We start from the raw sequence: 26,128 nt of genomic DNA, 5'->3' as shown, positions 1-26,128 counted from the left end.
TCAAGTTTTAAAGTAAACTTTTATTATGAACAAATACCAGTTCAGATCAGCACAACCAGCCGCCTGATTCCAAATTAGTAGAAATTATTTCAAAAAGTTTTTCAGTAGACAAAACATAGAGATCTTAGAATGCAGAAACCGAACCAGGAAAGTTGTATCCCACTCACATTTCAGTAGCAACAGAGCTTAGACAATGCACAGATTCAACCTTCCAATCCTTCACTACTTATCCAACACTTGCACGTCCCGTCTCCAGGATACCAGAGGGGCTGAGAACACTGTTTGCAATCCAGTCATTTACTACCATCGCCACCACTAGCATGTATATTGGGCCTTCCACACCTTGTTCTCACTTTACAAGTATTAATTATGCCTCACAACACCCCTGTGAGGTAGGGTGCTCCCCCTATTTTACAGAGTGGGAAACTGAGGCATGGAGAAATTAACTGACTTGCCCTAGATCTCTCACTGAGTCAGTGGCAAAGCTGGGAATAGAGCTCAGGAGACCTGGTGCTCTAGCCACTAGACACGCTGGTGCTTTGTCTACGTCCACCTCTCACTCTGACTCACTTTAGCTAAACTCACAGAGGACACACTTAGGATACAAACATGCCACCAAAGGAAGAAATATAAAGCAACCAAAGTTCTATTTAAAGTGATGCATCTGTTCCTTAATCTAACAAATTCTAACTCAATACATTCAAAATCACCTGCACCCACAATTTGATGACGGCAATTAAATAATTAATTACATTTCCATAATTCATGAAAGAAAAAAACATCCTGCAAATAGCTGTCAATACTCCTATGTGTATTATAGACTTAAGGCACCCAGAGATGTTTGCCAATCTACCAACAAAGTGACTGGGCAAACACCGGCGCTGTTTGGCTACTTCCACTCCGCTTCCCCCACTGCGTCAGGATTTTTGGATGTGATCAGTACTCTTGGGATTTTGAGGCAATGCCCGAATCAACCCCTTGCTTTTCTCCTGAGAGGATGGTGGATGCCGTAGCATGTTGTGACATGTATCTGAACGGTAGGTTGCATCACACAACATGTCTGGTTCATGAGGTGAGGGAAGAACTATTGGGGGAGGTCAAATTCACCCAGGGTGTAGACTCCAGTCAGTGGGGTTTGGACCAGGGATGGCTCTGGCCCAGGATTATGACATGCAGGTTTCTTTATATCCAGTTGGATAAAACTATCCACAGCCACCCTCTGAGCAGGTATAAATCTCAGCCGTGGGGAATCCCACCCAGCCATCCACCTCCCGGGTTTAGAGCCCAGGAATTAAAAGCTTCCCGACTGGATTATCTGCTGGTGGCCCGCTCCTGAGCCTGTTCATCTCACTAGCTCAGTCAGAGGGCAGGCTGCTCTGCTGGGCTGCAAAGCTGGACAGTTCTGGTCACAGCAAAGCACAGGAACAAGGCCAGGGACAACTTCTTGGCTGACAGCAAGAGCTCTGCAACCGCAGGAAGACATCAGCAGTGCTGTGCTCACCTTGGCCTGCATGGGAAGGCTGGAGCCTGCCCTTGAGGATACGCAGCACGGCTGGGGCAGGGGAAGGAGCATCTCAGCATCATTCCTCCACCCCAGCCCAGCCTTTCCCAGCTCTGCCCCAGGATCCAGCAGCCTGGGCACCTCGCTAGCTTTCACCCGGCGCCACGTAGGGTGACCAGATGTCCTGATTTTATAGGGACAGTCCCGATTTTTGGGTCTTTTTCTTATATAGGCTCCTATTACTCCCCAGCCCCTGTCCTGATTTTTCACACTTGCTGTCTGGTCACCCTAGCGCCACAGCACTGTCTGGCAAGTGGCTGATGGGAATGGGGCCTCATCCCACCAAGCCTGTCCGTGGCATCTGCAAGTGCTATGGGGTGAAACACACAAGGGTTTTAACGCTTCCCCCAATGTCTTGAGGCCTCAGACAGTGCAGTCCGCCTGACATTAGCCTTCACTGTCAGTGCTGCCAAGGAGCGAAACAGGCACCTTCCGTGCCCAGGCGCTGTGCAGCGGACCCCCCTCGCCAGAGCGAAGGCCCTGTCTGCAGGGGATGAATTACACATGGCCCAGCAGCTAGCACTGTGTGTCGGGGGGAGTTATGGGAACGGCCACCATCAGCAACGGCTGCACCAGCACTTCCCACCGCAGTGCGTGCAACAGGCAGTCACTGTCCCCCAGGCATCTCTGATTTGCTTTGGAAGGGGCTGGGAGCTGATCATGGGCCCCCTAACATGCTTTCCTGCCCCCGGCGCAGACACACACTAGGACCTCATTCTCCATAGAAATGGGACCTCATTCCTCCGACACACAAAGCAGCTTAACACAGAGATGGGGCTTTATGTCACTTCCTTCTGGCTTCTCCTGCTGTCGTTCTTCCGGAAGAGTCTCTTCCTGGGAAATACTGTCCACAGTTCCAATCCGTCCCATCCCAAGCCAGTGTTTCAGTGGCATCAAGCCCCTCGTTTCCCCAGATGTCCTTGTCTGCAGCTTTCCCACGCAGGCAGCTAGGAGCCCAGCTTGAGTCGTTCCAGGCAATTCTAGCACAGAGGTGCCACAGGGCGGCAAGAGGAGCCATTGCGACACTCCAGCGAGGTGAGAAGGCAGCTGACGCGCCCCATGCCACCATGTTCTGCAGCTGATGCTACCCCTCCAGAAGACGCTTTCAGGGGTCTCCTCTCCCCATCCCCAGCATCACCTTCCCTCGGCCTACAGGAGCCAAAGGAGGCCCAGCACCAAGGAGACAACATCATGCTCTCTCGTTGATAGCAAGCAAGGGGACAGGGCTGCTATTCCTTCTGGGAAAGGCCTTTGTTGCTGTTCTCCTAGAGAGACACTCATTCATATACTGAGTCAGCAGCCCTAGGAGGGCAGGAGAACCAGAGGCAGGAAAGGGGGATTTCTAGGGAAAGAGTCCCTGACTTTGGCTCAACTCTTCAGCCAGCTGGTACAGACTCCCCTCCACTCCCACTCTCCAGCCAGTGGCACGATCTGCCCCGGACACGCTTTTGACCAGTTCCCCGCCAAGGAGAGGCATTGGCAAGGAGAGAATGAAGCATGGAGGGTTTAGAGGGAAAGGGAGAGATCTTGCCAGAGAGAGACAAAAGAAGAACAAAAAGAAGAAAGAGAGAAGAGAGGGATGGAGCTGCTGAGCATTAGAGAGACAAAGTTATAGGTCTTAAATACATCATTTAAAATACATTGTGCAGGAGAGGGTTAAAATCATCATCATCTGAAGCAACCTGGTAGCATTATTCAATGGTTAGTAAATGGAACATAAAACCCTGTGCCCAGCTTGCTTGGGGTGAGTGAAGAGGTTGTGGGGGGATGACACAGGCCCTCAGCCACTCTTGTGGCTGCCATCACCAGTCCGAATTTTCCGAGCCAGGATGGTCTCCTTGGAGACCTTCTTGCGGTTGCTGGCCAGCCCCAGGAGGCACATGAGATCGATGAAGGCCGTGGTGAAGTTGTAGTGCCAGCCAAACTCGCTGGTGGAGTAATCGTAGGGGAAGGTGTGGTGGTAATTGTGGAAGCCTTCGCCTGGAATGGAAGAGCAGGGACAAGACACTGTAAATGCACCTGAACCTGGGTTTGAAACCGTCACGCTCTAGAAGCCCCTTCCCCAGGCTCGGGCACCATGTCCCCAGAATGGGCCATCTGTGCCGAATGCAGACTGTGCTCCCCTTGGGGTGGGGACAGCCCCCGATCCTCCTCCCCTTGCAGCCCAGACTTCGCTGGGAGCTGGCCCAGGCCCTGGGCTCTGCGTGCCGAGGCTGTGCCTGCACAAGGGTTTCTAGAAAGTCTCCCAGCGTTGGTCTATCCCTGGCACAGCTCCAACAGTGGAAGCACCAGCGAGGGGTGAGCCCGAGCACTGCTACCACTGGGCCATCAACCCTCCTCTGAGCAGGGTGCGACAAGGCGGTGATGGAAGTACTGGCCACGTGCGCACTCCCCCATCGACAGGCTAGTGACAATGCACCAGTGAGAGGCCAAGGCGGGAAGAATGTCAGAAAATTCCAGCCCTGTCAATGGGACCTGCCTGAAAACAGCCAATCACAAAGGGACAGTGCTCGGAGCCAGGCACGCAGCACCCTGAGTGGGTGGGGAAAGGCAGAGGGGAGTAGGCTGAGCAGCCCGTGGTGGCTGGCTGTCCTGCTGCTCTCCCCTCTTCCAACAGTTGGTGTGCAAGTTACACCAGCTCAGACTCCTCAGCCTCAATTGCCCATGTGTAACATCGCCCACCAGCCCTGTCTCCTCTGCACTGAGTCCAACACCGGAGGAGGACCAGGATGGTGCTAAGGGCGTGTGAGGAGGCCAGAGCAGGCTGGAGGGGAGAACAAGTTAATCTCAGCACAGGTCCGGCCAGAACTCGGTTAGCTCTTTACCTGACCCTCTTGAAGCTGTCAAATTGGGTGAGAAAACTCAGGATATTTCTGGCACTTCTGCTTGTGCCTGGACCTCCCCTTATTAAAGCCCTTAAAATGGCCCCCTTCAGAGAGCCTAGTGAGGCTTCTGGGGGTTCTGATTCCTCCTCCATCTCCCAGAGAGAAGCCGTCTCGCTTTGGCTGAGCTCCTGGCGAGATCTGAAGTGAGTCCTGGCCCTTCTTGGAGGCTCCGCCCATCCATCTTCTTCTGAGAAGCTCAGATCCAGTCGGGAACTGTGCAGCTCCGACTCTCGCTAGTGAAAGTCTGGGGCCAGATCCCCAGCTCATGTAAATCAGTGCAGTGCTGCCGAAGTCCATAGAGCTACGATACACACGAGCTGAGAATCTGGCCCAGGAAAGCAGTACAAAGCTAATGGTGATTCTGGGCTCATTTTTCCCAGGTCCTCTGAAAATCAGGACTTGGTTGTCTCAATTCTAGCACCCAGAAACCACTGGGCACTTCTGGCTGTGTGTGCCCAGCTATTTCAGAAGCATCATTTCCGAGAGGTGAAAAAAGAGAGCAGGGGACAACTGTCATCATAAAAAACAGGTGGTGAGACCTTCAGGCAGGGCAAATAAATCTCATTGTGAGATACAGAGGTGCTATATGCAGGACACTGGAGAAGATAACCCCACTGCCCTATGTACCCACTGACTAGAGCATGAGACACTCCAGTGAATGCGCAGGTCTGCAGGTGCATGGGCAAGATCACCCAGGTGGAGTCTACGCGCTTCTGGCTTTCCCGTATGCGAGTGCAGGAACATTGGGGCTCCTAGGGTCAGATCCTGATGTAAATCAGGATAGCTGTATGGACTTCTAAGCAATGCAGATTTACACCAGTGAGGATCTAGTCCATTTTATGTAATTATGCACCTAAAATCTCCCCCGTCCTATAGTTTTATAAATGGATGTTATCCCTCTTCCCTTCCCTCCCAGACTCTCGTGCGCTGTTGCTATGCACTACTGAACAGCTGCTGTGTTCCTCCCCAGACACAGCTGCATTTCAGTGGCGGGTGCAGTGATCTCTGCTTGTCTCATTCACAGTCAGTTTGTGGAGTAGTTTGGAATTAAATGGCACCACCAACGTACCTAAGGCTCCAAATGTGACCAAGCGGTTCTCCCGGGGGTTGATGTTTCGATCATAGGGCCGGTTGCCAAACATATGTGCAGCGCTGTTCACGAGCCAGGTGGCGTTGAGCACCAGCACATAGCGCAGGATGGCAGGGAGGAAGAAGCTGTTGCGGAGAGATTCCCCCCAGAAGCACCAGGGCACTAGGGTGGGGAACAGGAAGCACATGGCCACCACAGAAAGCTTGTAAAACCTGCCAGGAAACAGATAACGGGGAGAGAGTTAGTGGGCAGGCACATCCCATGGAGGAGCATTGAGGGGCACGGGCAGTTCAGGTCATCTACAGGGCTGAGTCTCCAGGGTGGGGGAGAGGTGCTAATTTTAACTATACTCATAGACTCATAGACTTTAAGGTCAGAAGAGACCATTATGATCATCTAGTCTGACCTCCTGCACAATGCAGGCCACAGAATCTTACCCATCCACTTCTACGGTTTTACCTCTGGAGAAAAAGGAAAACAAGGGCAGCGACAAAGTGGGTGCAGGAGAATAAAGGGGATAGGCTGGGCACACAATGAGAGCCACACCCCCACTGGCAGGGGTAAGAAGGACCCAGCAGATGACCTGGGAATGGAGTATAGGTGCCGTGAAGCAGAGCTGCCAGGCTTCCTGGGGCTTCATTTATCATTACTGCTGCCAGGTCACATTTGTACGGGGGGAAGCGTGACAGCTGCCATCTTGGCTGACGCACCTGGGATTAAACCAGGTACCTCCAGATCTCAGGGCATGTGCTGCTGCAGCTCAAGCTCTAGCTCCTTACTTGTGAGCTGCAGCAGACTCCTCTCCTCCATCTGTCAGGGAACCTGTCACTCACACTGGGGGAGGCCTGGCGCTCGGCTGCCCTGGGAAACCGGGCTGTGTGTGCGCCGCTGGGGAGGGGATAGAAGGAGGGAAACCCAATCCCAGCAAGTGAGAGATTGCACAGGGGGAGACACCAGATGGTGGAGTCTAAGTGCAGCTGGGGTGTGTGTGTGGCGGGGGAGACAATCTTGTGCCTCTTCCATTTCCATGGGGGTATGGGGATTGGGCAAGAGGCAGGCCCTGAAATACAAGCAGAAGCCTCTCCTCTCACCCACCTACCTAGGAACTATTGTTCCTCACAGGCTGCCTGGGGCTTTACCCCTGCTAAGGCTGCAGCAGCAGTGGGACATGTTCTATACAAGAGGGATTCAGCCGGTGGGCACTGGGCCCTCTGTGCCAGCGACGTTCCCACCGAGGCTGGAGCCCTGCCTATTCTAACCTCATTTCCTCCTGTCCCACAAACAAAGCAAAACATGTAATATATCCCACTGCTGTGCTGGACGGAACTTGTTCCTCATGGATTTCTGCCCAGGTTCCCAAACAATGGCCCCGATACTCCAAACACTTACACCTGAGCCATGCCAAGAGGGTTAGTTTTGCTCTGGAGCAATTATTTTTTGTCAAGGTCCAAATGTCTTGGTCAAGGTCTAGTCAAGGTCCAGACTCCAGAGAAAATAATGATAATAAGTAAATAAAAGATTTTGTGGTCAATTCAAATGTGTCTGGCGGTCCAGATTTGGCCCGCGGTCCGCCTACTGACTACCCCTGAAAGAGATTCCTGTAGCCAGATGCCATGCCTCAGAACCCCTTTGGTTCCCCAGTGATACATTGGTCACAACACCTGCCCTTCACCTTGCACCACAATCACCCTATTTTCTTCCCCTACCCTGGCCGCATGCAGCTCACCTCCTCTGGAACATCACCACCTTGTCGGCCTTCAGGTCAGCCAGGTCTAGCTTCTGGCCCTTCTCGATGACGTCAGGGTGTTTGCGCACCAGCAGCCAGCCAACGTGGGAGAAGAAGAAGCCCCGCGTGGCGTTATGAGGGTCCGCATCTGTCTCGGAGAACTTGTGGTGGACGCGGTGATCTCGGGCCCACTCATAGATGTCATTCTGGAATGAACATGGCTGGATGATCAGCAAGTGTTAGAGCTAGGGCTATATATACACAACGTAGTCCGGTGTCTAAAGAAGCAAAATGGTACCTAGTGGAATTTACCAAAATCCCTTAACTGGTTTAGGTGCCTAAATCTCATTGACTTTAAGTCCATATTTTTTATGGGTTTTATTTGATTTTTTTTTTAAATGGCCATTTTTTCAAAACCAGAAATTTTTGCTCAGAACATTTAAGTTTTCCTCAAAAGCTTCTATTGTTTGATAATTCACCTTTTTTAATTGATCATTTGGGGGATTTGGTTAGCCCTGTCTCTGCTGCTTTGCCAATACTGATTCATCAGCTTAGCCCCAGGGTGAACCCCCCCCCCCCCCCCCGCTCCATTGGATGTTCTCAAAAAATGAAAATTTTCCATTTTGAAATGGGAAAAAATAGTTTTTCAAACATTTCCCAAAAAAAACATTTAAAGAAAGTTCTGTTGACTTTTTTTAAAGCCAAAATATCAGTCCATTTAAAAAACCTGTGGGAACAAACCCAGATTTGAAAACATTGAAATGTTCATGATTTTATGTAAAAAGTTTATTTTGACCAGCTGTAATAAAACCAGTTCACATTTACATTATCCCTCTTACACAGAGATCTTACAGCACTTTTGAAAAGCTGGGTAAATATCATTCGGTGACGGTCCACAGCTGGGAAACTGAAGCACTATGCAGGCACATTTGTAGCACTGTGATAGGATGTATAAACCCCACACTGGTTATGGTTAACCACGGGTTAACAGGAGCCTGAGCCCCATTAGGCCTGTGGGTGGCACTTGGAGGCATATTGCACAATGGTCATCAAACTCACTTGGGAAGGAACTGAGTCTTCCTAAAGGAGGGGGCATAGGGCAGTAAGAAAAGAAGACCCGGGGGAGGCACAGGAGACAGGTAGCTGGGAACTTCCTGGACTAAATGCAGAAGGAAGCCTGGAGCCAGAACTGGAAGGTCCAGAGCCAGGAGGAAGCCTGGGACCAGAGGTGGGTCACCCTGAGCCAGGAGGAAGCTGGAGGCGGGGAAGCCGACAAGGTGTTTGGACACGTCTGAGGAGCTGCAGGGAAGGACTCTGCAGCACTCAGACATCTCTGGAAGACACCGGCCTGGAGCGAGCTGTGGTGGCTGACCCTGCCACGAGAGCAGGACCCAGACCTCAGAGGAGAAATCCAGGGAGATGTGGCTCATTACAAAGAGCCCAGGAAGGGGCTGGCGAGAAGGCTGAGGAAGACTAATGGGAGGAAGGGGTTCTGGGAGGCTGCAGCAAGGTGTATGACAGAACAGACCTTGGCGGCTCATCCTCAGGTCCCTGGACTGGGACCCGTGAAGAGGGCGGGCCTGGGTTTTCCACCCCAGCCACTGGGAAGGTGGCGTGAAGCCGTGACGTGAGGTGATAAGGACTAATCAGAGCCTGGAGAAAGGCTGTAAGAGCTGCTTGTCCCAGCGGCTGGAAACCTCACAGAGACTTTGAAACTATTGGTTGGAATTTCTTACCCCAGAAGGAGAGAGGCTTAAAGTGACCTGGCCAGAGGGCTGAATGCCACGAAGAGGCCAGCCACCACAGGGCTGGGGCACCCATCAGCTGGGAGCGCTAAACAGGAAACTGCTGCCATGCCCAGCCTCGAGGGGGGCACTGGTGGTGAGTCAACTCCTCTATGGGCACCTGTCACTTAAGTATCAGAGCTCCTCCTTCATCTCATAGGCACGGGGGATTTCTCTTCATCACCCTTCGGGATAGAAAAGCATCACTCTCAGCCCCATTTTACAGGTGGGAAGGGTGAGGCCTGGAGTGACTAAGGACCAGATTTGTAATGGTATTTAGGGTCTGCAAAACCTAAGTGATTTAGAAGCCTACATAACTTTTGAAATAAGGTTTAAGCTCCTAAATCAGTTAGGCATCTGAGCCAAAAACTGAATCCAGACTTCCTGCATCCCTGTCTAGCACCTTAACCACAAGACCATCCTTCTTGCATTGAGAACGTGATTTACCTGTGGGTCACCCAACATATTAGTGATAGAGCTGGATACGAGTGCCAGGCCTCGATTCCCAGTTCCAACCACTGGGCCCCTAGAGCCCCGTCCTGCACCATGCCGAGTATCCTCAGCTCCCCCAGAAGTCAGCTGGAGTTCGGGGCAGTCAGCACCTGGCGAGAACAGGCTCTTGAAGTGGTGGCAGAGCCTGGCTCCCTTTACAAGCAGTAGTGGAACATGTACCGTGCCAGTGCTGGAAATGCACCTTGGGAGGGGCAGGGCACAGCTGGGGTACGTTCTCCTGTTTCCACCTCTAACCCCAAACTCAGTAGTGGTGGGTGAACCTCGGACTGTTCTTGTCTGAATATGAGTCAACAGTTTGCCCTTGTTGCCAAGAAGGCTAATGGCATTTTGGGCTGTATAAGTAGGGGCATTTCCAGCAGATCGAGGGATGTGATCATTCCCCTCTATTCGACATTGGTGAGGCCTCATCTGGAGTACTGTGTCCAGTTTTGGGCCCCACACTACAAGAAGGATGTGGAAAAATTGGAAAGAGTCCAGCAGAGGGCAACAAAAATTATTAGGGGGCTGGAGCACATGACATGACTGAGTCTGAGGGAACTGGGATTGTTTAGTCTGCAGATGAGAAGAATGAGGGGGGATTTGATAGCTGTTTTCAACTATCTGAAAGGCGGTTCCAAAGAGGATGGATCTAGACTGTTCTCAGTGGTACCAGATGACAGAACAAGAAGTAACGGTCTCAAGTTGCAGTGGGGGAGGTTTAAGTTGGATATTAGGAAAAACTTTTTCACTAGGAGCGTGGTGGAGCACTGGAATGGGTTACCTAGGGAGGTGGTGGAATCTCCTTCCTTAGACTTTTTTAGCTCAGGCTTGACAAAGCCCTGGCTGGGATGATTTAGTTGGGGGTTTGGTCCTGCTTTGAGCAGGGGGTTGGACTAGATGACCTCCTGAGGTCCCTTCCAACCCTAATATTCTATGATTCTATGATTTAAGCACCCATCACCCTGATTGCCTCTGACGGCTGCTAGCTGGCACGTTTACCATCAGAGCAAAGGAAGCTCCTAAAGAGCTTCACTCGTGATCCCACTGTGTTTGCTAGCAGCTCCAGGCAGTTACGGGCAGGGCCAAGGAGGAGCTAATCCATTTGCCAGAGAGAGAAAAGGTTCTGGAGAGTCAGAGACACAGCAATTCTGCCTGCAAGGAACTGCCAGATCTGAGTAGACCCAAGTCTAATATCCTGTCTCTGACAGTGGCCAGCACCAGCTGCTTCAGAAGGCGTAAGAACCCCACAGAAGCAGATGTGGGATGATCTGCCCTCCATTAGGGCAGATGTGGTCTCTAACAGTTATTGCCTGGCTTATGCCCTTAGTGGGGCAGATTTGTTGTCATTAATTATGATGGTAATTCTGGATATTCTTGTTATCTGTATAAATGTCCAATCTGTTTTCGAATCTTGGTAAGTTCTCTGCCTCAATGACTTCCTGTGGTAGTGAGTTCCACAGCCTAATTACACGCTGGGTGAAAGTATTTCCTTTTAGCAACTTTCTAAGCAAGAGGAAAGTTAGGCCCATATGTCAGCCCTTTCTAATTCTACCAAGTCCTTCATGGGAATCAGACACAACTGTCAAGAGGAGAAGAGCCCCTAGAGGGAGAGCGAAATCCTCCTGGTTTGGGGTGATTTCCTATTGGTGTATTTTCTTAGCCATTCTCCCACTCCCAATACCCCTCACTCATCCCAGCAGCAGTGTTACTCAATGAGTCTCCCCCTCATGTGAAAGGTGAAGATCTCTGATCTCAGTCATAACTTTGGAGATACAGCTGTCAGAGGGGAATGGTACAGAAGAAGAGACTGTGACTTCAACCTGCTTCCCTGTTGTATGTGTGGATACAGTTTAGGACTCATTGCTTCCCTATGGACAGGCAAGCTGACAACCAGTGAGAGGGGTCCCTACCTGAAAAGCCATGGAGTTGGCAATGGCCAGAAAGATCCTGAGGGGCAAGCCAGCTTTGTAGGACCGATGGCTCCAGAGACGATGCGCTCCAGCTGTGACCCCCAGAGCACTCAGCAGGAAACACAGGAACCCTGGACATAAGAAAAGGGGGGGAAGGCAATGAGTCAGATAAGTTAGAGCACGTTGTCCAGCTGGAAATTTTCCATTGAATCATAGAATCTCAGGGTTGGAAGGGACCTCAGGAGGTCATCTAGTCCAACCCCCAACACAAGAGCAGAACTTGATCCAACACAAGAGCAGAACTTTCTTCTGAAGATGCACAGGCAAAAGAGACACTTGTGCTTTGATACCATGATGATGGACACTCAGTGAATAAAACTGCTGCTTCCAGTACAGCCCTGTGGCAACAACTCTAACAGATCTCGCTCTTCGGGCATTTCCCCTGATAATCTGGATAAATTCTCCTCTTCCTAGTTCATTTCATCATATTTCCCCTAGTTAGACTTCTTTGGCATTTACACCTTCCTGTGGTAGATGGCTTAAGCCCGGATAGCTATCCTGCATAGTTACCGAGGGGCCCCGCTATAGGTTTAAGCCCTTAAGATTTCTCTATAGATATGCTTATTTCCCGCCCCCCAGACACACTACAATGTTAGACATCAGACTGACTGGCAGGTGTTTTTAGATGTTACAGAAAGTGAACTACACACAGGGTCATCTTCTCTCCCCCACCCTTTTGAATACCCAAGCAGGAGTGAGCTGGGGAAAGTGGCTGTCCGATCAGATCCTAGACCATACCTTCAGCTCCATCATTGACTGGAGACTGCTCAGCTTCCCCCTTCCCACCCATCTCCTCTCCCTACTCCTCAGTTCTCCTCTCTGCTCAGCTTCTAGATTCATTGCCAAGTTGTACGCAGGCCACAGGTGATTGGTGGTGGATTGGGAGAGTGTCAAGTTGGCTTTTTTTGTTTGCTCCCCTGTGGTGCTGTCATGAGTCAGTCAGGTGGAGTTCCATCCCTTAAGGCAGAGGTTCTCAGACTTTTGTACTGGTGACCCCTTTCACACAGAAAGCCTCTGAGTGTGACCCCCCTTATATATTAAAAACACTTTTGTATCTATTTAACACCATTATAAATGCTGGAGGCAAAGCGGGGCTTGGGATGGAGACTGACAGCTCGCGACCCCCCATGTAATAACTTCGCAACCCCCTGAGGGGTCCCGACCCCCAGTTTGAGAATCCGTGCCTTAAGGGGAGAGACCTGTTTGGATAAAAAGCATGTGCTCTTCTGTCTTCCAGACCCATGCCACCCTGTCCCCATGTGCATAGGTCTATCCCCATACAATGGATTATAGCTACTGGTCCTAGAGCTAAGACCCTGTGGCACCCCAAAGGGTCGAATATCAGAGGAGAACTGGGAGCCTGGATATGCACCTGAAAAGCAAAATGTGATCAGAAGGAAGGGCCAAAAGCTCAGTCACAAGGACTGAAGAAATCATAACATTCTCCCCTCCCTCCCTGTAATCTCAGGCGACTGCGAATGGGGGATGCACCCACAGTGCCTACCAGTCGATCTTTGTACAGTGCAAAATCCACCTCCTAATATCCCCTGGGAAAACACCTTCCACGTTTCAACTGCACTGATTTCAGCCTGTGTATATAAGCAGGAATCACAGGTAAACTTGGCAGTACCTCTGGTGCCCACTTAATGGCCTTTAACCCACCCCACCTAGAATCCTAGCAATGTGGATTCTGGCAGTGGCTGCTGGGAGAAAGAAGGACAAGTGAGAGTTATCCTCCGGGTATCTATTTTTAAATACAAAGCCTTTGGTTGTTGTTTGTCACCATAGTTTCCAGGAGTGCCCATTTGTTTTTCACACAGCTCCTTAGTTCAAACCGATCCGTGCTTACTCTCCAGTAATCACCTGCCACTTCCTCCTCTTCAAAGCTCCCGGATTGGGCTTTCTTTCCACCCTCAGGGCCACACCTCTCCTCAGGCCCTCATGTCCAGCCTCAGCTACTGCACCATCCTCCTCTGGCATCTCAAGCACATACTTGCCCTCCCCCCACACACTGTACAAGGTGCAACTGCTAGAGTCATCTTCCATGTCTGCTGATCAGATTCCATCATTCCTCTCTTCAAATCCACCGCTGGTTCCCCAGCCACTATTATATCAAACAAGCTTCTGGCCCCACCTCTTCCCCCCAATGCTCTCCATAACTCTGCCTATCCCTACACATCCTCCCTTGTCAAACTTCCTCTCCCCCCAGAGGCTCTGAAATCTGCCAGGGGCACAGGGGTCACCGGGTGAGCAACTGATTCCCAGGGCAGGCAAAAGTGATGTGAGGAGGATGGAGGCTGGGCAGAGAAGGGGGCAAGGAACAGAAAGATGGAGAACAAATCACTCGACTCTGCACCACAGAAGTCAGTGAGAGCTTTTCCATTGACATCAACAGGAGACGAGGACACAAGGGGAGGAGCAATGTTGATAGAGATGGCCCTGGGCTATAGAGTTCTGAGCTGGCCTGCCCCACAGCTCTGCAGGAGCAGGAGTGGGCTTGGGCCTGGGGCTTTGGGTCGGGCCTAGCTTTGGTTTAATGACAGGAGAGCATCAAAAGGTTTGGAGTGTGGTTTTGCTTCAGAAAAAACACCCAAATGTCTCAGCACCTCTCAGGTCTGCAAAGCTGGGTCAGGAGCCCTTGAGGGAATGAGTCCCCTATTTCTGCAGGAAAGGCAACTCTCGGTATTTCCACATGGCTGATCCTGCTGGAACCAGGGAGATGCAGGAAAAGGAAAAAGAGTGGGAAGGTTCAATCAGTCACATACAGCTCCGCAGGTCCGGGAGAGGATTTCTGCTAGAACCTCAGTGACAAGCACATGAAGGAGCAAGAGGAAAGGGCTGGGGAGAGTGAGGCTTCTCAGTGACGGGGAATTTGCCAGAACCCATGGCGCTCCCTGGACATAAAATGCTGTGGAAACATGTTACAAACCTTAGCTCATGAAACCTCTGTGTGACTTTATACCTATTGTACAGACAGGCTGAGGCACAGGAAGGCAAATTGACTTACCCAAGGTCACACCGCTTGTCCATGGCAGAGCTGTGACTAGAACCCAGGAGGCCAAATCATGCTCTAACCACTAGGCAATATGCTTTCTACAAGTAGTTGAAGGGTGCAGCAGGGCAACATACAGGGGACAGATCCAGAGCATCCCTAGCTGGGTCCCTGGAGAATTAAACTGGAGAATCTTTAGTTAACTTTAATGGCATTAAAAAGAAAACTGTGGGTTAGGGAACTAGATGCTCTATTTATAGCCCTGAGTTCGGGCCTAGAGACACTGCATGGGGCCACTGCTGTCAGTCTTGGTCATGTTGTTTCTTGGCTAAGGTACTGGAAAGGCAACCAGAGTGACAGAGGGGTTCAGGAACCTCAGCTATCCCTTTGCTAGACAAATGCCAGGCCGTGATTGGCTTATAGCACCTCCTAAGGGAGAGCTAACTGATAAGGGAGTGGTGGACAAATACAGGGAGGCACACAAGGGAGGAAAGGGAGACAGGGCACTGAAGGAATTTTGGCAGAACAAGAGAGTAGGTTTTATTGCAGCAGGGAGTGGGTTAGAGACCATCTTTTTGTTCTTACTGGTCACCCAATACTCATTGGCCGCTTTGAAAGTGTTGGCCTTCCCCTCTCTGCGAGCCAGATTCAGATTTCAGTTATACCAGGGAACCATGAAAAACCATTGGAATAACTCATCTAGGGACACGGTGAATTTCCCATCACCTGAAGTCTTCAGCTCAAGACTGGATGCCTCAAAGATATACTACAGATCAAACAGAATCTGAGGGAGGATTTCTGGCCTGTGTTACACAGATGATCCAAATGGCTTGAAAAATCTATGAATCTAGAGGAGGGGTAGGCAACCTATGGCATGTGTGACAAAGGTGGCACGCAAGCTGATTTTCAGCAGCACTCACACTGCCCGGGTCCTGGCCACAGGTCTGGGGGGGCTCTGCATTCTAATTTAATCTTAAATGAAGCTTCTTAAACATTTTAAAAACCTTATTTACTTTACAACCAACAATAGTTCAGTTATATATTATAGACTTATAGAAAGAGACCTTCTAAAAACATTAAAATGTATTACTGGCACGTGAAACCTTAAATTAGAGTGAATAGATGAAGACTCGGCACACCACTTCTGAAAGGTTGCCAACCCCGATCTAGAAACTCCATTGACTTCAATGGCATTGAGATGGAAAGTTCTGTTCCTCCACTCTTTGCACAACTTGAGGATGAAATACTCCCCTATCTCTGGGGCTGTGGTGCTTGAAGATGAAGGGAAGTCTGACTCCTCTATGGAACAGGCTCCCAGGAGCAGCAATAAGGGTACCGCGTATGCACCATTTCCAAAGGCCAGTGTTTAGAAGGAGTAATTGTGGATAGAATTGGATGACAGCTCTGTCCAGAAATATCTTGCCTCCTCCCTGAGCTGGAGGAGAGGCAAGCGGCACATTTATTAAATCTGCAGAGGATACTAAATTAGGAGATGTTGCCAACAGCTTTGAGGAAAGAGTAATAAGGGAGCGTCTGTCGAGAGGTTAGATAATATGGGCCAGATCCTCAGGTGGAGTAGAGCTGATTTGTACTGCGCCGCCAGGGTTCTTTGGCTGCCAGCTCTGCCTAACTGGCCCAAGGAGGCGTCACCATAGTGCAAGGACGATCCCACAGCACCGCAGAACAAATGTCCCACATGTTCCCCACTGCTGGCACTACAGGAAATGGGCATTGTTAAAACACCCCTGCACCATGCTGATCCATGTATAGCCCCTTTATGACCATTACAGGCCAGTGTAAATCAAAGCAACCCCCAGGCTGCTCCACCACAGCACAAGGAGGACAGCATGCACAGAATGGCCCCCAGCGCATGGGTATACCACCCTCCCCGACTTCCCCTCCGTGCGTTTTGGCCACAACAGAGGGCCACAGTCAGGACATAAAAGAGTCCAGAGTCAAATGCAGGTAGTGCCTCTGGGGGAAGAGAATCCCTGGCTGGACAGTAATGATAGGGGAGATGCATAGAAAGCAGCAATGCTGAGAGACCAAAGGGATCTCAGAGACACTGCAGTGGAGGGACATTGCCTGACTAGCAATACTATGTAGTTCTGGGGAACTCTGGTCCAGAAAGAGATTGTATGATATAACACTGGCAGGAACTGAGAAGGGCAAACATCAGCAAAGGGCTGGAGAGCTTGAAAAGCAATGAGAACTTTGTATGTAGAACCTGGCAAGATGGAAATTAAAGGGGAGAGAACCAGAAAGTCTATAGGACTCTGAGGGATGTGAACATCAAGCCGACAGAGGAGTGGTTTAGGATGGTATAACTATGAGTAATTCCTTACAAAAATATAATATGCTATTGGTCCCAGACTCCGCAGCTTACAGTAGTGGTAGAGCATAGACTGGAGCTACGACTGTAGTATATATTCTGAATAAGGGATGCTCATCTGTCCCAGGTGGTAGGGCAGTGCTACACTGAAATTAAAATCCAGAAAGATCAACCTGAAACAGAAAACAGCAAAGAAAAGCAACAGTACTGAACTGAGAACACAAGTGTGCTGTGAGGAACAGATCTAAGGCACTGCCAGAGACAGAGGAAGGTGAGACACAGACTGGGGGGCACTGGAGCAAAATGGGATGAGAACAGAGGGGGCAGATGTGCTTAGGGATGCATCAGAAATGCTGTTAGGTGGGGAAGGATAAGAAGGACAGACATCATTTAACTCCCACACGGATCCCAGCTCATCCCATTTCTGGACCACATGGTCGTCCCATTTCCCTGGAAGAAACCCACCAAACCAACCCCCTTCCTCCTCACCCACCCTAACTTAGTTCTGAGGGTATCTGGCTGTCGTGCTGAATGCTGAGGTGCAGGCCCATCTCTCCATTGGAGCAGGTCTGTGAGGCTCCCAGAACTCTGCTTGCAAGGCTGGAGCTGGGGCTTTCAGAACAGATAATGCTGCACCAGAGAGCAGCGTGGCCCAAAGAGCAAGGCTTTCTGCTGCACAAAACAGTGTCAAGGGCCTTGAAAGCGTCCCCCAAGGACACGCTGATGCTGCATATTCCCCCCAGCGAGGTCAGCCCCTGGGACTGCATGCGCAGTTCCCAGATTATCAGGGATGCAGGGGAAGACGCTGTCCTTGGAGCATGTCAGTTTCACAGGGTAAAAGCCCAACAGGATTCTTTTGTAAAGGGACCATTGTGTGCATGGCAGCATTCTGAGAGATGCTGGCTTCACACTGGTGCCTTCGCCACTGCCTTTTGGCAGACTGTGAACCATGCCTGTGGCACCCCACCAGCCACTGCCTGCTACAGTCACGGGAGCAGAAAGTCAAACCAGCAGGTCTTAGAAATCCAAGGGGTAACAATTAAGCCTCCTGCCTGCTTCTGGAAGGAGATCTCTCTTCCCAGCTCTGGCTGTGATCCCCGCAGCCTCTAAGCCAGGTCCAGAGGCCCAAGCATCCTGGAAGGTAGCCTCTGAGAGTAGACCAGCCCAAGCCTGACAGTGGCATGGAAGGACAGCAAGGGAGATCCCAGCCAGCTCTCACAAGGGACTGTCCAGCAGCCTGGTTTGCCAGATTGTTAGCTAGGGAGCATCTGGCTGGAACTATCTAAACTGGAGGGCCTGACTCCGCTTTCTTACCCAGCCATGTAAATCAGACATGAATGAGCCCCCCATCTCTAGTTTAAAATGCTCCATTTCTGTAATAGTCAGAGGCTGGGATCAGAGAAGCAGTCAGAACTTCAGGCATGTTTCGCCACACCTCATCATCTGAACTAACCAACTGCTCAAGTCTTCAAAATAGGTCAGAAAAAGTTTTGCGAAAGACAGGGTCTCTGGTGAGAGCCGGCACCTCCCATCCTGATCCCAGCTGCAGCTCAGCCATGCATTTCAGAAGATGAGTTTGGTTCTAACACTGACCAGAGGGTCTGAGCGGTGAGAGCGTATCTGACCCCAGCGGGTTCGCCCTAGTCATCTCTCATCCATTGCAGCCTTGACTGGAACTGGTTGCGTGTGAAACAACCTAAAGATGTTGTACAAGGTTGCCTTAGAGTCTAACTTAATGTTTCAATTTTTATCTGTGTGTTTGGGGAAGTGATACAAGAATTAGCTCCAGCTTTAACTCATTCCTGTGCCTTCACTCACATGAGACACCTCGCTCTGCAAGCCTGGCCTCTTGTGCTCCTGGAAGACCCCGTGACAGTTTCTGCAACCTCTACTCTTTATTACCCTCAGGCACTGGCCTCATTCCCTTTTGGGTGATTGTATTCTTCCGCCCCCTGCAGTTTCACACTCAGACAGGGAAGATGGGAGAGTCCCCTCCACTTACCCCATGCCAAGGTGACAGGCTTTGCTGCAGGTATCAGCCACAACCCGTACAAGCCCCCTAAATGCAGCAGGCTCATGAGGACGATGTTCCTCCAGACGTATCTCTTGGCAGGCTTGGGGCCCTCCTTCTCACAGTAGCTCTCGTCAAAGATATCGTCCGTCATGCCCCGGTCTCCTCCCAAGTCCTCTTGGTTGGACAGGGCCTTCTCCATGCCTGCTCCCCCATTCCTCGTCGCCCTGGCGGTGACAGTGTGGGAGGGGAGATCCTTGGAGAGCTGGCATTGGGAGGGGACATTAAAAACAAACAACATTGTGTTGGTTACAATCTGGTCCCCACCACAAGGATCAAGAGGGGCTGGATCTGGGCTGCTGATCCACCATCACACCCATCTCCTAGGATGGAGGGGCATTAGGAACCAGGACTGGCTGTCTGTCCATCACAGCCCCCCTCTCTCCCCCCACCCCCGCCATCCCCCACATCATATCCTGAGGCGTGGGGGGGGGGGGGGAGAAGGTTACTAAAGAAGCCTCTGAGTGGTAGCAGGACTTGGTCTGGGGTTCTCCAGCCAGGCCCAGTAGCACCCAGCCAATGGCATGTTGTTTTCTTGTGTGCAATCCACCCCTCACCCCGGGGTCAGTGTGAGGCCTAGACACCACTTCATCCCTAGGCATCACTCAGGATCTGTGGTGCCCTATACAGGGGTGGATCTCAGCCCTGGGGCTTTGGGGGGCATGGAGAGTGGGAGCGAAGGTGTTTAAAGACACACCCCCCACCACCACCAGAGATCCCCTTAAGGGCACAGGGAATCACTCTCATTTAGCTTTGTCAATGGGTGTTTTACATTGATCACTCAAGGGTCCCTAAGAGCTTGGGCTGGGCTTGTTTCTTTCAGCCACCAATAAATTACATTGTGCAAACCAGCAACAGGGGGAATGAGATTCACACTTTGTTCCCAGGGCTTCTCCTAATACCAATCCTTTCCCTTCCACAGCCCCTTCCATGGAGGATCTCAGGGCAGTTCAGATATTACTGGGTTAAGCCTCACAACCCATTTGTGGTGCCTTTTCACCTCTCGCTGCCTTACTTTCCTTCTCTGTCCAGTGGGGAGAGCAATACTGGCTGACCTGTGCCAAGTGCTTTGAGATCTCTGGGTGAGGAGTGATAGGGATAAGGATAGGGTTGCATGCTCCTAGCTAAAACCTTGGAGTTGGGACCTCATGGTTACCGGTCAGTATCATTATCTCCCACACTCAGAGATGGGGAAGTCAAGGCACAGAGAGAAGTAACTTGCCTGAAGTCACCCAGTGAGTCAGTGGCACGGTTAAGAATAGACCTTAGAAGTCTTGGCTCCCAGTTCCCCTGATGCAAGCATGACACAACATTCATTCTTCACATGCCCTACCCCTCTGTATTAGCAGGAGTGCCAGATCACACGTGCATGATGAAAGGATCACGCATGAGTGACCTCACTAGGCAGGATCCTTTCATTAAATCTGGAGTAACTGATCCTCCTCTCAGCAAGGTGTGGTAGCTTCATGGCTGCACACCGGGGTGCCCATCTCAGGTCTGAAGCTGGGCATGATGGGCTTGATTTTCAGAGGGGCCGAGCACTTGTTGGAGTGTCTGACCCCTGAGAATCAGCCCAAATGGGCCTCGGCTGTCCTATGCCTTGCTCAGCCATTTCCACTTGTACAAACTGGGTGTACAGACACTATCCAATTGGAATGGCAGCCTAGATCAAAACACCAGCCTAGGCAAATCCATGCTGCCAGACAGCTTTGTTGCTGGAGAGTTGTCTTCTTTGCATCCCAGCTTGGGGACCCTGTCTCCCAACAACTCTTTTCTAGTCAATGTCACTTTGATAAGGTCCCTCACCAAAGGCTTTTAAGCAAAGTAAACTGCCATGGGATAACAGGGAAGGTCCTTTCATGGATTGGTAACTGGTTAAAAGACAGTGAACAAAGGGTAGGAATAAATGGTCATTTTTCAGAATGGAGAGAGGTAAATAGTGATGTCCCCCAAGGAGTTAGTACTGGGCCCAGTCCTATTCAACATATGATCTGGAAAAAGGGGTAAACAGTGACGTGGCAAAATTTGCAGATGGTACAAAACTACTCAAGATAGTTAAGTCCCAGGCAGATTGGGAAGAGCTACAAAGAATCTCACAACTGGATGACTGGGCAACAAAATGGCAGATGAAATTTAGTGTTGATAAATGCAAAGTAATGCACATTGGAAAACATTATCCCAACTATACATATAAAATGATGGGGTCCAAGTTAGCTGTTGCCACTCAAGAAAGAGATCGTGGAGTATTTCTAGCTAGTTCTCTGAAAACATCCACTCAATGTGCAGCGGCAGTCAAAAAAGCAAACAGACTGTTGGGAATCATTAAGAAAGGATAGATAATAAGACAGAAAATATCATGTTGCCTCTATATAAATCCATGGTATGCCCACATCTTGAATATTGCGTGCAGATGTGATCACCTCATCTCAAAAAAGATATATTGGAATTGGAAATGGTTCAGAAAAGGGCAACAAAAATGATTAGGGGTATAGAATGGCTTCCATATGAGCAGAGATTAATAAGACTGGGACTTTTCAGCTTGGAAAAGAGATGAGTAAGAGGGGGGATATGACTGAGGTCTATAAAATTGTGACTGGTGTGGAGAAAGTAAATAAGGAAGTGTTATTTACTCCTCATAACACAAGAACTAAAGGTCATCAAATGAAATTAATAGGCAACAGGTTTAAAACAAACAAAAGGAAGTATTTCTTCACACAACTCACAGTCAACCTGTGGAACTCTTTGCCAGAGGATGTTGTGAAGGCCAAGACTATAACAGGGTTCAAAAAAGAACTAGATAAATTCATGGAGGATAGGTCCATCAATGGCTATTAGCCAGGATGGGCAGGGATGGTGTCCCTAGCCTGTGTTTGTCAGAAGCTGGGAATGGGCGACACGGGATGGATCACTGGATGATTACCTGCTCTGTTCATTCCCTCTGGGGCACCTGGCATTGGCCACTGTCGGAAGACAGGATGTTGGGCTAGATGGGGATCTTTTGTCTGACCCAGTATGGCTGTTCTTATGTTCATAGCAATGATACATCCAGAGGTTTTGGGGACAGATCTAAAGTGCCTGTGAAATGTGTTATAATCCAGATATTAGGCACGTTAGGGTTCTCCCCAGCCCAAATGTCAGATATACCCATATGACTTCCTACCAGGAGGTTGTATATACTTCCCTGGCTGCATGATAATTGGCCAAGAGGGCTCAGGGCTTGTCTATATAGGGGAAATTACCAGCAAAGCTATGCCTGTATAATTACACCCCACATTGATGCTCTTATCCCAGATTGACCCCACAGGGAACTTTACTGACATTGATATAATTATAGCAGCACAGCTATGCTGGTCATCTTTCCTGCATAGGCCTTCGAGAGGCCATATGGCCCACAGACAGCTCTGAAATCCAGTTGAGAGACATGACAGGGGGACTCATTTGGCTGGAGACCAATGGGGTGGGGAGGAGAGAGAGGGGAGTTATCTTCTGGCCTAAGGGCTATGCTGGCTCCTCTTGCCTCTGCCCTGAGAGAAGGATGGGGATTGAACAGGGCTGCTTTGGGGTCCAGAGGTGGGGGAGTGGCCAGATTATTTACATGAGTGCCCCTCATTCATGAACGACTCTGCAGCTCCCACCTGCAGAACAGATGTTCCCCCTCCACACACACTCTCTGCCAACATTAAGCACCCAGTAGGTGAACCTGGTATACAGCCAGCACAGACAGCCTACTAAAGTTTATGTGCCCCGTAGAGCTGGACTCAGGACCAGACCTCAGTAATACAATCTCAGGCCAGTATAGGGCAGCACCCCACAAGCAACATAGCGCAGGGTCATTCACAACCTTGAGAAAAAGAGAGAAGGCAGCAGATGTGTCAGTTAAGTCTAGTCCCTAAATAAATATTAAAAAAGGAAAGAAAAACATCAGTCCTGGCATGCATTTCTGCTGGAGGCTCTCCACATCCCGGCACCTCGTGTAGTCCTTTACACTCCTGGAAAGGGGCGGGAACGCCCTGCCATTCTGAGCTGGGAGCATTTCCCTCCCACTTTGCACAGACGGGCTGTGGATAGGAGGCGTTAGATGGGGGGAATCAGCTAAATCCGTCTAGAACGGAAACTGCCCGGAGATCATTCATTTTTAAAAGGCTAATTTCCGCCCACCCCAGGTTATTATTAAGAGCTGAGGACGACTGAACACTGGATATTTGCAACCTCTCATTTACTCTTGCCTTGTTCACAGCATAATCAATTTCACTTTGGTTTCTAGTCAATTTCACCTTGAGTGTCCTAGGCTAGCACAGTGCTGCAATGTTTGGGTTATAAACACAGCAGGAGAACGTCGGTTTAAAAACTGGAAAAGATTTCCGTTGGGAGTTTTAATAAAAACCATCGGCCATCTGCCCAAGAGACTCGCATGGAACCGTTTCTATGGCGCTGAAGGCTTTGCTCAAAAAAATTCCCCGCAAAACCAGCAGTTGATGATTCACTCCTCTCTCCACACACCCCCTTCCTCAAGGAGATTTCAGCGGCGTACTTAACTAGTTAAGATCTTGCTCCCCCTCTGTGGGCTCAGTCTGCCTCAGGTTAGCAGCAAATTGCGTTTGTTAACGCTTTAAGGGTAACACAAAAGCAACGAGATTTTAACCCCGCCCCCCAGAATTTCCCAGTTCTAGTTAAACTAAACCCCCTGTGAAGCTGGTGGCATCAGGGATCTATTCAGCAGAGCTCACGTAGCAGGTCTCTAGAAGTTACTACCCAGGGCTCTGCTTACCTCCTCTTGCAGCATGCTGGCAGGCATCTGGGGACTGCGCGTGTGTGCGCAGAGCTGTATGTACAGCTACTGCCGGCGGCTTCCTCTGCGGAGATCCGCTGTGACCCCCGAGGGAGGGAGAGCTGCGTGCTGCTGCCGGCAGATCCGCTCTGCGCTTCAGTGAAGACACCGCCTGTGGTGGTGCCCGTGGTAACGTGATCCCGGGAGATGGATCGTGCTTTGCCGCGGGGAGCCCTCGCAGCACTTCAGCGGCGTCCCCTCTCCTTGGCTTAGCAGGCGGCAGCTGCCAGGGCTGAGGCAGTGAAGCTTTCCGGTGTCCTGCGCTTGCTGCTGTTGTTATTTTCGTCCTGGGACTGGCAGCCCAATGCCAGGTGAGACGGATGCTGATGAAGAGGACGAGGATGGGAGAATCGCCAATGATGCCTTTAGACTTGCCGAGGGGATCCTATTGGTTGGCGGAAATTTGGTGCCACCTAAGGCTCCCCTCGCCATTGGCTGTCAGCAATCTGCTGTTCGCGTTGCTGTTGGACTGTAGCGCTCTGTCCTAGGCTGAGCTGCGCTGCCATCTCAGCCATGCGCCCCGCACAGGCTGGGAGCCGGGGCCCTCCCCCAGTGGAAGAGAAACGCGCAGCTGCCAGCCTCAGCCGAGCGAGAAGGCGATGACCTAGAGTTACCTTGCCCTGGAAAGTGGGTCAGGAGGTCTCGCCTGCGCTGGGTCCTAGGACTAGGGTGACCAGATAGCAAGTGAGAAAAATTGGGACAGAGGGTGGGGGGTAATAGGAGCCTATGTAAGAAAAAGCCCCAAATATCGGGACTGTCCCTATAAAATTGGGACATCTGGTCACCCTACCTAGGACTGAACCCTCTGCATTCCTCTGCTTGTGGCTGGTGGGGAGGGGGTTGCTGGGGGGGGGGGGCGGCGAGTGGCTCGTACGAGGGGGCTTCCCTGGGGGGCTTCCCAGGAAACAGCTGCCAATGAAATGCCATGAGTTGCCTGGGGGGTGTTCTTCGTGCTAACCCTGCTAGGTAGCTGGGATCTCGGTATCTCCCACTGCCCTTCTTCCAGCGCCTGGGCAGCATCCCTCAGCCGCCTTCCCTGGCAAAGCCAAGCCGGGGGGACCCGGTTTGCATCCTCTCTGGTGCGCCATCCTTTCTAGCTGGTTTGCAAAGAGCTGCCTCCCGCTAACAGGGCCGCTGCTAAAGGCTTCCTGTGCCCCTGAAGGGGCCACCTGGGGAGCAATGGACACAACCTAGGCAAGGGCAACTGGCGGCGTGGGGCTAGCTCAGACAGGGGCGATGGGTGGGCGAGTAGCTGGAAGCCTTGGCCCTGGGGTCTCTACACTGCACTGATCGGGGTGCAAAGCTGGCTAGGACAGCTGGAGCCAAATTTTCCATAAAGCCCATCTGCATTTAATCACCTGATGCCTTTGCCAAACCACGGGTCACGCCTCCAAATCGCGAGATTGGCTCTAAAATCATGAGAGGCTTTAAAATGTTATATTTGGGTTTCTTTGTATCTGTCTCTGGTGTTCGAGCCTTGGGGGTCCCATTTCTAAGCTTTCCTGGCAATCACGAGGGCTGGACACATTCTTTTACAGAGGAAGTCTGGGATTCTTTTGAAATCACCTGACTCCAGGAGCTGGGGCTTTAGGAGAAAACCCAAACATTGTGACATTTGCAGTGGAATCACAAGCGTCGGCAATCATGAGATGTTAAAAGCCTGCTCTGCATCCAGGAGCTCCCACTCATCAGGTTTCTCAGCTGCTGTCAGCAGGTGCTGCGGAGCGAGGAATAGAGCGGGGCAGAAAGGGAGTTGGAAAGCAGTCTGCTGAAAATACCAACTTTGCCTCAACAAGCAAAACAAAAAAAATTCCCCAAAGTTCTTTTGGCTGAAAACTGGAAATTCTTATTTTTTCAACAACAAATCAAAATATTCCATGAAAAGGAGACACATTTTGTGAAAAGTTTTGTTTAATCCAAAAAGACAGTTTCCAGGAGAAACTGTCAACCAACCCTAGGATATAACAATGCACTGCTTTTATCTAGCTTGTGTCATCTCTAGATCTCAAAGTAGTTTACACAGGAGGTCAGTATCATTATGCCCATTTTACAGGTGGAAAACGGAGGCACGGTCACCCAGCAGCAGAGCTGGGAGTATAACCCAGGTCTCCTGAGTCCTCAGCTCCCCCAGGCAGAATAGCCCTGGGCAGGGGGCCTGGCAGCTCTGTGTCCCCTATGCAACCACCTCCAAACCCCTCCCAACACAGAGGCATTCTGGGAGCGGTCCGGTGTGGGACAGTCATTCAGAGTGAGTGACCCTGCACCCCGGTGATTCTGTACCCCTGCAACATTGGCCCACAGAGGCCATTGCAACAGGTGCACAAATTAGTGTCACCTTCTGGGGTGCAGCCCTCAGCATCCCCCAGAAGGGGGTGCAGCCACGTCCCCTGTGCCAGC

The 26,128-nt window shown here is 50.7% G+C and overlaps 1 protein-coding gene across 1 annotated transcript; it reads right to left on the bottom strand.

The window, feature by feature from the left end:
* SCD (stearoyl-CoA desaturase) lies at nt 1-24,151 on the bottom strand. The gene is made up of 6 exons (XM_045023381.1): nt 23,672-24,151; nt 18,835-19,108; nt 11,449-11,579; nt 7,263-7,468; nt 5,516-5,748; nt 1-3,541 (listed from the first exon to the last, which is right to left on the bottom strand). Exons 1-6 carry the CDS (start codon nt 23,696-23,698, stop codon nt 3,342-3,344), a joined length of 1,071 nt encoding a protein of 356 aa, XP_044879316.1. The 5' UTR covers nt 23,699-24,151; the 3' UTR covers nt 1-3,341.
* Nucleotides 24,152-26,128: the final 1,977 nt, after the last annotated feature.

Source organism: Mauremys mutica, chromosome 7 (genome assembly GCF_020497125.1).
Source record: "Mauremys mutica isolate MM-2020 ecotype Southern chromosome 7, ASM2049712v1, whole genome shotgun sequence".
In the NCBI taxonomy this organism is placed as follows: Eukaryota; Metazoa; Chordata; order Testudines; family Geoemydidae; genus Mauremys; species Mauremys mutica.
Note: the sequence above shows the minus strand (reverse complement) of the source record. Positions and strands in the feature narration are given on the sequence as shown.

What these genes read in the sequence shown, in the direction of transcription:
- SCD (XM_045023381.1), bottom strand. Translation starts at nt 23,698, where the DNA reads ATGCCTGCCAGCATGCTGCAAGAGGAG. An exon ending in GCCTGTCACCTTGGCATGGG is followed by an intron (nt 11,580 to 18,834) that starts GTAAGTGGAGGG and finishes TCTTATGTCCAG; the next exon opens with GGTTCCTGTGTTTCCTGCTG. An exon ending in GTGGTGATGTTCCAGAGGAG is followed by an intron (nt 5,749 to 7,262) that starts GTGAGCTGCATG and finishes GTTTCCTGGCAG; the next exon opens with GTTTTACAAGCTTTCTGTGG.